Source organism: Etheostoma spectabile, chromosome 16 (genome assembly GCF_008692095.1).
Source record: "Etheostoma spectabile isolate EspeVRDwgs_2016 chromosome 16, UIUC_Espe_1.0, whole genome shotgun sequence".
Lineage (NCBI taxonomy): Eukaryota > Metazoa > Chordata > Actinopteri > Perciformes > Percidae > Etheostoma > Etheostoma spectabile.
The window spans coordinates 15,098,875-15,110,269 of NC_045748.1; the positions used below are offsets into that span (position 1 = coordinate 15,098,875).

The 11,395-nt window shown below is 37.7% G+C and overlaps 2 protein-coding genes across 12 annotated transcripts in view; both read right to left on the reverse strand.

Annotated features, from left to right (window-relative positions):
* LOC116704803 (guanine nucleotide-binding protein G(q) subunit alpha) overlaps nt 1–1,791 on the reverse strand; it is a 12,310-nt gene extending 10,519 nt beyond the window's left edge. The window contains exons 1-2 of one of the 2 annotated variants that reach the window (XM_032540450.1): nt 1,563–1,791; nt 1,018–1,174 (exon numbers count right to left, since the gene is read on the reverse strand). In XM_032540450.1, the coding sequence (XP_032396341.1) occupies nt 1,018–1,153 (136 nt within the window). In that variant the 5' untranslated portion in view covers nt 1,154–1,174; nt 1,563–1,791. Of the gene's footprint in view, nt 1–1,017; nt 1,175–1,369 lie in introns of both variants that reach the window. The other variant, XM_032540449.1, reaches the window with a different exon arrangement.
* The window catches only part of hnrpkl (heterogeneous nuclear ribonucleoprotein K, like), a 34,927-nt gene that overhangs the window by 17,027 nt on the left and 6,505 nt on the right, over nt 1–11,395 (reverse strand). For 6 of the 10 annotated variants that reach the window (XM_032540431.1, XM_032540432.1, XM_032540436.1 and 3 more), the window contains exons 7-16: nt 9,873–9,986; nt 9,568–9,696; nt 8,530–8,837; nt 7,469–7,522; nt 7,171–7,210; nt 6,017–6,032; nt 5,065–5,097; nt 4,870–4,937; nt 4,603–4,772; nt 1,867–3,259 (exon numbers count right to left, since the gene is read on the reverse strand). In XM_032540431.1, the coding sequence (XP_032396322.1) occupies nt 3,229–3,259; nt 4,603–4,772; nt 4,870–4,937; nt 5,065–5,097; nt 6,017–6,032; nt 7,171–7,210; nt 7,469–7,522; nt 8,530–8,837; nt 9,568–9,696; nt 9,873–9,986 (963 nt within the window). In that variant the 3' untranslated portion in view covers nt 1,867–3,228. Of the gene's footprint in view, nt 1–1,866; nt 3,260–4,382; nt 4,773–4,869; nt 4,938–5,064; nt 5,098–6,016; nt 6,033–7,170; nt 7,211–7,468; nt 7,523–8,529; nt 8,838–9,567; nt 9,697–9,872; nt 9,987–11,395 lie in introns of those variants that run through there. The other 4 variants (XR_004335775.1, XR_004335776.1, XM_032540439.1 and 1 more) reach the window with 4 other exon arrangements.

Sequence of the window (11,395 nt, forward strand, 5' to 3'; positions counted from 1 at the left end):
ACAACTATAGGTACAAGTTACATTTATAAAATATGATTCATCGTTACAGATGAAACTATCAGAAACTAAATAAAATATCGGAAATTTGCTCCACCTCAAATAGCTAAGAGTCAAATGCAGTTTACACATTAATGCATCAGTAATAACAATCTAATAATGTAGCCTATTCAATAACTCTCATCTGGATTTCCCTGCACAAGTACATTTACTTTCATTTGTTTTTCGTAAATGTAGCTGGCATAATGTGGTGTGTCAAATTAAAGTAAAGGATTCTAATCCATGTTACACTACTGGTTATAATGATGATAGTATGTTTGCACCCACTGTGGTATTACTGTACAGTTTTCTTTGGTGGGGTGTACTGTGACTAAACACCGCTACATCTATTTACTATTACTTGTTGATTAATAAGGTAAGCAGTATTTCGTCGTTGTCCAGTTTTCTTAATGGAGCTAACCTGACTTTATATACTGTTGGAGTAGTCCAGTTTACTACCGTTTTGAGGCACTTGTACTTTATTTGAGTATTTCCATTTTATGTCGTTTTATATTACATATACAATATTGTACTTAATCCACTACATTGATTTAACAGATTTACCGTAGTTACCTAGTTACAGATTAAGACATACAAAACAATAGGCCTGATCATCACGCAAAAGGATCCATTCTTAAAATTAAAACTAACAAATACAGTATATCAAATATTTGAGATAGCCAACTGTACGTTACAAAGCAATGTTCAACATGCTCCTTACATAATGCAGCAATAATAATAATCCCAAAACACAAAATATCTAATGATATATTTACGATAACACTCTGAAAGTGAAACTAATTTTACTTTTGATACTTTAAGTGCATGCCATTGTGAACACTTCTATAAGTTTGAGTACAATTTTTGTAGTAGGCGAACATGATAATGCTTGTTTTACTTCCGTACAGAGAATCGAAATTCTTCTACCACGGTTTAAATAGGCTTAGTTTTACTGAAAAACTGTACTTCATTGTCCCTCACCGAGCAAAAGGAGCTTGTATTCCCGTCGCGAGTCCCTCTTGTCCCGGCGGAGCTGCCTCTCAATCTCGTCGTTGATCCTGCGAGCCTCTTTGGCCTCTGGGCTGAGGCAGCAAGCCCCAACGGAGCTCAGAGTCATTAGTCCTGGATAACACGTCACCTTCCAAGGCACAGACACATACATAACGTTGGTAATACAAGAAATAAACCCCCCCTGAGTATCCTAAAGTCAATATATTTTAATTAACCCCTCCAGAATTCCCACTGCGTGCGCCAACAGTTCTCTCCTGAGGTGGAAACAAATATAAATTTTAAGGAAGTGTAAAGTCGTTACTCTCTAGGCTATTTGTATTACCTTGTTCCACTCCTGTAAAGAGGACATTAAGTTTGTGCAACAACTTAAGAAGACAAGAGTGAAGCAGCGAGTCTTCCCTGGTTTCTGTGCTCCGGGCGTGGTGGGCTGAATATGGCGGAGTTTTACTTCATAGCGCTACAAAACAACACAATTGGAAAAAGTCATTCGCCAGTGCAAAGAAAAGGATGCTCACGTCAGGTTTTCTGTAAAGACGAGGCTCGGTGATATTTCCTTTGCGTCCAGTTTTGTTTGTCCCGTTCGCTATCCTGGGTAAAGAAACAACAGTGCACCATGTGACAGAGGGCTGCGCTTTGATGGGAAATCGTGTGTGTGGGCTTTCACTATTACATTATGGGAACAAATTTCCGGCGTTAACTTGTAAACTACGGATGCATGAAATAGAGCAACAGGCTGGCACAAATTCCAACAACTAATTACTACCAGAACTAGATCATATCTCATCCGTCGTTGAAATAAAGTAGAACACACACTTAGTCAACTGTGACACATACTTTATTTACCAAACACCTGCAGGTACTACAGATAATCAGACACAGAGATACAGATATGACCGGATAGAAAACACGACTCATGAACTCACAAAGCTGTATGCTCCCCGTTTCAAACGGCACCCAAGAGCCTATTCAGAACGTTAAAAATGCTTCCAAACTGTTTTTTAAATTGAAAACACTAATGCAATAATAATGGATCAAACAGATCACAAATTGAGGTTTGCATTACAGCGAGTCACAATTGGCAGAAACTAAAGCAAATTACAGAAAAAAAAAACAAACCAGTCTTATGGCTCTCAAGTAACTTAACCACTCATTAAATTACTGTTTCTATGTAAATATATATATACACACATACAGCTCTGTCTTTCTAAGAAAAACAAAAAAATCTTTAAAATGTTCTTTTTGCTATATCACACTGGCACATTTATCCCAACTTAAAGAAAAAGTATGACATCTTAGGAAATAGGCTTATTCAATATCTGATAGTTAAAGGTGCAGTGTGTAGAATGCCAAAAAAGCCAGGATCTGAGTGAGACCTCTGCCTGCAGCTCCAGGTTTCCCTGGGAAATGCATGTGCAGAACAGCCAATAGGAACGCTCTCTTTCTCTGAAATGACCTGTGATAGATCAAAGTCTCCAGTCACAGCTAGTTTTCTAAAGCCTAAAAACAGAGCCCAGATAAGGTGCATTTAAATAATATGCCGAGAGATTATAATGAACATGTTGCCCAGTAAAGCCAAAAATAAATTGCCTACCACAGCGTTAACGAAGGTTACTGCTAGCAGCCGGTTAGCCTAGCACAAAGACAAATAAGCATATTAATCAAAATGTCAAACAACTCCATTAAAGCCAATCCTACAAAAAGCACTTCATTTGAAAGTGGAAAAGGATATTATGTAAAAATTAAAGTTTATTTCAATGGTTCTTTAACCATTCTGAAACCATGCATCTTTATTTAGAATGTGCATTAACATTTGGGGGGAGCTGAGAGAAAAAAATCCTCACATAATGTTCCTTACAAAAAGATTACATTCTGCATGCTGTATAGAAATGAAGGAGATAAGGGCCCAGGGCAGCTCACAACACTAATTGTTATCACACGAGTTTACTCCAATGACGGCACAATAGTCTCATAAAAAGAATTACACCAGCACAGAAACACGCTGACTCCATTGCTGTCAACGTTGTTTTTTTTTTTTTTAAATGCCTCTAAATAAAAATTGTGATTTGTAGATCAATGGTGTAGCGCGCGAGGGGAGGAGGTAAAGCAGAGGAATGTAGGCTCTGAATAGGAGGAGGAAACAGTATGGCGGCATGGCTTCACTCTTCTTCACTTCCCCTCTTCCTAGAAGAACCGACCAGAGTACTGCCTCACACTGAAATAAGAGACAGACGAAGGTAAGGGCACTGAATGTGACATGGGTCAGGAGCTGTTAATGCTGTAAAGCAAACTGTGAGACATTTTTTTAAATGTTGAGCACAACTGTAAGTTATGAAAAGCATGCCAAGGTCAAGTCTGAAAATAAATGATGTCTGCAAGAAGCATTATGACTGCTGAGACCAGCTTAGCCGTTTAGGGATGAAAGGGAAAAAGCTCAACACACTTATGTTCTGGCATAATGTAAAAACCTTTGAATATTTATCTTAGAACACCGATTTCAGTAAAAAGTCAGGTTTGCACATAAGCTTAATACAATCAGGGCAATTAGATTATCAATTAATCTCCCAGTTACCTACTTTATTTTATAGACATCTGACACATTAAAAAACATAAAAACTATATAAAAATGTCTATCAAATATTTTCTATATTGTTTCTATTGTGAAATAAACATTTACATCATTTGGATGAAGCTTTACAGTCTGATCCTTGCATGTTATGTTCACTTTGCACTTAAGTTCTTAATAAAGTTAGACATTTCTCAGTACTTTGTCAAGTATTTAATTCAAACAGGAGTATACACTAAGTCTTTACCATGTTTTTTTTCATATAGACTATTTAGGAGAAAACATGCTTTATAGCGATATATATCGTTATCGAGATATGAAATGATCTATATCAGAATTGAAGATTTTGGCCATGCAGCCCAGCCCTATTGTTTTGTCTATTTAAAAAAAAAGGTCACAAAATAGTGAAAAAGGCAGTGTATAATTTCCCGGAGCCCAAGGTGGCACCTTCTAAAGGGTTTGTGTTCTCCGACCTACAGCCCAACATTGTTTACATTTTAAAGAGAAAAAAAAACAAGCTGCAGATCCTCACAGATTATTAAAATGAGTTATCAAAATATAGTTGCCAATTCAGTTTCTTTTGATCAATTAAATCGCTTAGTCGATTAATTGTTTCAACTCTATACAAAATTAGCATCTCTCTGGTGGTGGTCAGTTTTTGTTACTGATCTTGGTCAACTGGTCTAAAAATGTAGGAGGGAGTTGGAATAGTAAATACAGTATATGGCGTTTAGTACAATTAACATAACAGCAACAATGGACGACAAGATTATTATGTGTTTTATGTATTTTATTATAAGTCTGTGTGTTTCACCTGGCTCCAAAAAATATACTCATTGGGTACAATAAAGTTAAGTCGAAGTAAACTTTTTAACGCAGCAACTAAAAAAAATGTTTACTTCCATCCAGTGGTGAACGAGCCTACAGGCCATCAGAGGAGAACACACTGCTCCAATGAGACGAGTTGTTTGGGGAGTCACAGGAGCACATGCCTGTTCTGCAGCAGGTACTGGGCGTTCTGGATCTGGTCCTGTGTTCCTGTGATGGTGATGATGCGGTCCTCAGAGCCCTCTAGTGGTTCATCAATCTTGATGGATGCCCCAGATTCATGGCGGATCTGCTTGATTCTCTGGCCGCCCTTACCGATGATGGAGCCAGCCAGCTGCAGAACCACCACGCAGGCCAATTAAAAGGAGATTTAGGGGTGAAAAGTATTTCTGTCATTCTTAACTGCAAGAGTCTAAAGATGTCTTACTTACATCTTTTGGTATGGTGACTTGTGTTGTGATGACTGGGCCTCCAATATCACTGTATGAGCCTCTGCCACCTAAAGTCAGAGGTGAGAAAGAACAGTTAAGGTGAGTTTGTCTTTAACTTAAGCATGCAACAAGAAGAAATGATCCTATAAGGGTAAGGTACTAAGACACTGGCAAAAATAATCCCTCCACACTCACCGGACTGAAAGTGCTCCCAGGAAGAATTGTTGTCTTTGAAAACATTGGAAAGGAAACAAGAAAGGGAAAAATGAAAATATACCACAGGGACAAAGACAAGAGCAAATGCCCAAGACAAATGAGTTTTCCCTCAATGTGGTCGGACATATGTAATATGGAAAATTATGTTTTTATTTATATAAAATGTTTATTTACTGAATTCCTAGGATGTGTCATGTCAAAACCTGCAGCTATAGATTTACAACATGTTTAAAAGGGGTAAACAACATGAGTGATCAGGCAACCTGACAGATTTTACAACATTAAAAGGAATCAAACATTTACTTTTGTGTTTTTAATGGTTTAGATTATAAACTCCATGTCCACTGTTAGGTACACTTGTACAGTTGAATGCATTTTGTCCTCTCTATTTACATACATAAGGTGGGCCAAATATTAAAATCAGAACTGTTCTGTATTGTATATAAACTGCCAGAAAGCCTGCCTACACTAGTCATAGAGGAGTTAATTAAATCTATTTTATAGCATTTAGGTCAAAATTAGCATTGCTGCCCACCTTAAGTATGTAAACAGGGAGGTATAATTTAATAAAGTCCATTACAACAGCACGTTTGACTATGAGCTCAGTAATAAACATGTAGTTGACTTTACACACTTCTAAAAATGTTATAAAAAAACACACCATTATGAGCTTTGTAAGGACAGATGTTATAGCAGTGGCTGTTTTACTGGGCAGCGTTAGATTGTACAGGTGTACCTAATAAAGAGGTCACTGAGTGTATGAACAGTGGACTTCAAAACCAATGGCACAGCCTATGGTTGCCCCTACATAGTGTCTGAAATGAATGGTGGCTAAAGAACAAAGTAAAAAAATAAAATAAAAAAAAATACATAAATAAATAAATAAAAAAGACATGATTTTTTTTCCCAATGAAAACATATAAACACTCACCATATTCACCTCCACTCTGCATTTCAGGACCGATTTAAGAGGGGGAAAGAACACAAACATACAAAGTCTGTGTTTTAATGATGGAATAATGAGAACAGATTTTAATACCTGGAAGAGAACTGTTAACTGGAGTACTGAGTCAAAATACTAAAACTGATTTTTACTTGGGGTTTTTTTAGAGCAAAAGGAGAAACAAGCTGGGATGTACCAATTTCTTTATAGACATAGCTCATGATAGTGAACCACAATACTTTAACCAAAGAATGAATTGTTAAAATTTAGAACATTTAAATGCACAGTAAAAGCTTTCCTTACCCCAATAAAGCCATCAACTATTCAATTGGTTAATAAAGCGGTGACAATGAGAGCAAGGTCACACCCTAAATACAGTGCATATGGAAAGTACTCACAGCGGTTCACTTTTTCCACATTTTTTTGTTACAGCCTTATTCCAAAATAGATTACATTTATTTCTGTTCTCAACATTCTACACATTATATCTCATATAATGACAACTTAGACAAAACATTTTGTGAAGTTATTTGAGCATAAACATTAAACCAGATGTTCCTTCGTGAAGCTTTTAGATGAATAAAAATGATGAGCTTATTTTATTATCTAAAGCAATCTTATTGTATTTCAGTATTTTTACAAAAATAAATTTGCATTTTGATGAGAAATATCTGAGTGCTTTAAAAGCAAAGATACATGTTTCATACTATGCTGGTCTCAAGCACATCACGTTTGTCCTTAAATCTCAAGAATTCATTGACATCTACTGGTGTTTATCTGATCAAATGTATTCTTTACCTTCTTATTGAAAGTATTTGCTTGCAGCTAACAACTGAAGGAAGCCTGTTCAGGATTTGCTTTGGTTTCAGCTCAAGTTCATTTGCTAGCCTGGTGGATCTCTGGACTACGTACTCAGCTGCACTGTGGTAACCACGGAGACAACTGTTGCCAGGCAACAACAGGCCCCGATCAGTGTGCATGCACAGTGAAAAAGCAGCCCGGTGTCCATAGCTCTGTGCTTGTACTACAATCAGAAAAATGAATTCAAATCCCCTTGTCTGAAACATAATTCACAAACTACTACACACAACTAGGAAAGCTACAAACATACAGCAGCACCTGTAAACACAGACGGCACTCACCATGCTGTCATAACGGTCTCCTCCTCGGCCTCTTCTGTCACTACAGACAAAAAGGTATGCATTAATATAGTTTCTCTACTCTAGAGGTCACTTTAACACTACAGTATCAAGCGGGTCAGTGCTGTTAAGACTGATATTTAGAAAGCTGTGAATGGACATGCAGACTTTACAGATGACCTGTGATCAGGCTCTGAATCAGGGCTGGTGGGTTGACATTCTGCTACTTAACAACTTACTGATATCAGTTGCTCTGATTTTGAGAGAAATTAAATTATTGACAATCCTGCTCCATATTCACCTTGGTCTATCATCCATGCCGCCGTGATAGCTGCCATGTGAGAACCTGTCTCCCCTGCAAACAATGACAGACAAGGAAAGCGTGTTGGAAAAACAAAATATAAATTACTAACTGTATGTAAACAATTGTGTATCCAAGAGTGCTTTTGCACCTGTAGTTTGGTTTATTTGGTCCGGACCAAGAAAAAAAATGATTTGTTGCCTTTTAGAGAGAAAGGTCTTGTTCATATTCATTGAATTTTTACAAACCAACCAAGAGCAAGTCATATGCACTAATAGGTAAGTCAATGATTGGACAGATTTGCATCTTCATCGCTGGATCAAGGTGGGAAAATCAAATGTTGGTGGCTGAAAGAAAATCACGCTTGCACCTTTGGAGAATATTTGTTGTCTATGTGACAAAATCTCATCCCACAAGATCAAAACATAACAAGATTTCTTGTTGATCTAAAAAGTGTCTCGCAATATCAGTAAAAGTGCAGATCAGCAGCCAGCATGACGGATGAGTCTGACCTCGAAATTAGCATAGGAAATCTTTGAGCCCGTTCTCCCCGCCAAAAAACGCTTAGTTATGTTCTAACCTTGGTTCTCTGAGTGAAGAGACTCTCTCTCTCTCTCTCTTCACTGTACATATGGAATAAGTAACTGTTAGTTATACAGGAAAGAAGCCAGTCATTTGAGTTTGTGGTAAAACCTTTCAGTGCTTGTTTTTCCATTTTGTGACTTTTGATTGAATAGGAGGACTATTTTTCCTGTCTTATATCCTCATTGAAGTTTCTTTCAGAATAGTGTTAAAATCTTGTCTTGATCGCGTGAACCCAATCTTGTGTCTCGTGAGCTGGGTGTCTCATCACACCCCTAGTCAAGACTGCCACTGAGCTTTGTATACAATACATGACAAATGGGGGGAAAAGACCTTTTGTACCTTAATATAACATGAATGCTAGTTACTGTATGGTCACTGTGAACCAAACCACTAGGGCAAATGCACCAGAGTTAATTTTAACAAACCAAACAGGTTAAAGGTGTGAAAGCATTCACAGTAAAAGAGCCCCTCCTCACCCTCCTCTTGGCGGTGGTGGTGGGGGAAGAGGCAGATTACGTGCTCGGCTGCCCCCTCGTCCACCCCTGCTCAGCGGAGGTGGAGGACCCCGACGGGGGCTTATGTCATCGTAGTCCCTTCTGGAGGGAGGTACAGGTCTGTTGCCACGAACCGGGGGCATGCGCTCAAAGCCCCCACGCACACGAATGGGGAAGCCACCAATGGGTCGTCTGCCTCTCTCCTCAAATAACATAGTGAAACCGCCATAGTCGTACGTCTCATCGTAGAAATTAGGGTCATAAGGCTGGGCGCGACCTTTGATTGGCGCCTGCAAAATGAAGGCAAAGGAAATTAATAATATTGTAAGAGTCTGCTCTGTTCTGAAATAACTTGAAATTAGCTGTAAAACACACAGACAATAATACTCTTTAAAGCTGTTGAGGTTTCCATAGTCTCGCATTGCCAGACCTTCCTCCACAACGCTGCGGAGGAGGGTTTGGCTAGTCCACACAACACAGGACTAGCCAGACGGGATGGGAGAAAAACATGCTCTGGTTGATTGACATTTCTTTAAACCAATTAGTCATTGGATGCGCTAAGTGCTGCACAGAGCCCCGGTGCCGCTGGAAAACAGTCTCAGGAAGGAACTTGTTGTGGTGGAAGGTATATGTTTAAAGGTTGCGTTAGCCAGGCAACAGAAAAATCCGATTGGACAGAGTCTAGATAACTGTCTGGATTCACCCTGCAGAAATCTTGGGAGCAGTTAACCATAGTCCTCATAAATCCATCGGAGTTTAGAATTCCAAAACAAAGAAAAGAGAAGGTAACAGAAATCTGGTCGGAAAAAAAGAACATACAGCGGACTTTCTAACTGCAAAGGGGGCAATCCCGGAAGTGGAAGGTCATGATATAGACTAAGGTTTCAGTAACAATTTATCAAGTTAAAATTATGGAATTCAGCCTCTAGTCATAACTCTCCTCACGTCTGCATGACATGAAACACATGACTATATAAAGTATGTTGAGGCTTTCAGCAGATCTCAGAGATGTAAACTGACCTCTGACACCAGCTCCAGGATAACTTTTATACATTCAATGACCCGTTCTGGTTTTCCTCCCACCAAGACAACTCGGTCAGTGGAGTGTGGACAACACTCCTGGAACAGCTTGATGGTGGTCTGGGTGTTCTAGTGCATGAAAAAAAGAAAATGTAAGACTTGTATCCAAACAATCAAATTCATTTTGATTGCTTTGCTACCATCCATCCATCCATGTATAATGTCATTATTGGTTGTGCAGCTCACAAAATATGTTGGTGCAGAGCATCATGGCGAGGCTCCTGCTAATCTGGACTCTGTCCTACCTCTCTCAGCTCCTTTATCTTGGCCCCTTTTACCCCGATAATGCCCCCTGCCAAGCTCTGATGGATCAGCAGTCGAAGCTCAGAGTCAAAATCAATCCCACTGTAATGCTGGTACTACAGAAACAAAGTAAGATCAGTGATGTCATCAGGGCCTGAAACTCTTTCCAGCATTGATAACATAGATTTTGTTCTGTAACAGAAGCAATTTTTTTGTTTCACTTTCCTGAAATAACAGAATTTGGAATTGAAAAAACGTCTGGACCAACACAAACAGATAAACAAGTTAACCAGTGCAGGTTTGATTAAGGAAAAATAAAAAACAATGTTTATGTTAGAACACACTCATCTTAAAGCAGCACTGGATAACTAACAGACTAACAAAGACTAATTAGCACTCAAATTGTTGTTGCATCAATATAAAAGAATTACTATATGACAAGAAAAACTGTCAAATTGATAGCATTTGCAGAAAAGAACTGCTAGATAGAAAAACAATGGTGGCAAAGCTTGAGCTCAACAAGATTCAACGTAGTAGTTAGAAAATAGAGTCCGACCGATAAAGGATTTTAAGGCCAAATTTAGAAATTTGATATATTTTTAAAAATTCCAGAAACAAGTTACAAAACAAACAGATTTATCTAATATTAGTTATTTATACATTTTCACTAAAATAATATGATAATTTGTTTTGTCACAACAGAACAGAGAATCATCAAAATATATTAAAGTTCTGATAAATAAAATGTATAAAAATACAAACTTAAGATATGAAACTATAGTCACACTAACAAAAACAAAATCAGTTGCCAACAAGGATGTTGTAGAGTACCCTCTGGTGGACAAACTATGCAACGCCAACACTTCTAACATGATTGACAGCCCGTTTTTATTTTTTAAATATTTATCAGAATAATTTATAATGACAAATGATTCTGATAAACTATTATTTATAAAAAATAAAAATCACCAAAATAACTTTTACTTTTCAGTTATAGTCAAGACAAAAGCTAATTACTGTGAGCTTCACAAAAGATGGGAGCTTTGGTAGGGACGTAATTTAAAAATATATTCAAGGCCAATATACAGTAAGTCAAGTTTGATGTTTGAACACATCTGAAGCAAGGCGTGCCAACTGCTAAATATGGTAGATCAATATAACTATGGGTTGCAAGTGAGTACGTTTACAGACAAACTCATATTCCACTAGAATTATGAATGTGATATTAAAATCAATTTATTAAAAGCTTTCTTTGCACATTTTTATTTACAACACTATGTTGATATTTATATCATAATATGCGGTATATTAGCTTATTGGGAGAAAACAGATAGTATACGTAAAATCCATTGAACACCCCCATATAGCCAAAATGACATGATTCTCATTTCATGCTGTGAGATGAACAATCGAATATTCAACTATTCGGGGTCAGCTCTATTACGTTTGGATATTCAGTATAAAGCCAATTTATGAATCAAGCATTTTCCAATTAAGACATGTGGGATGTGTAGGTATTATCTGG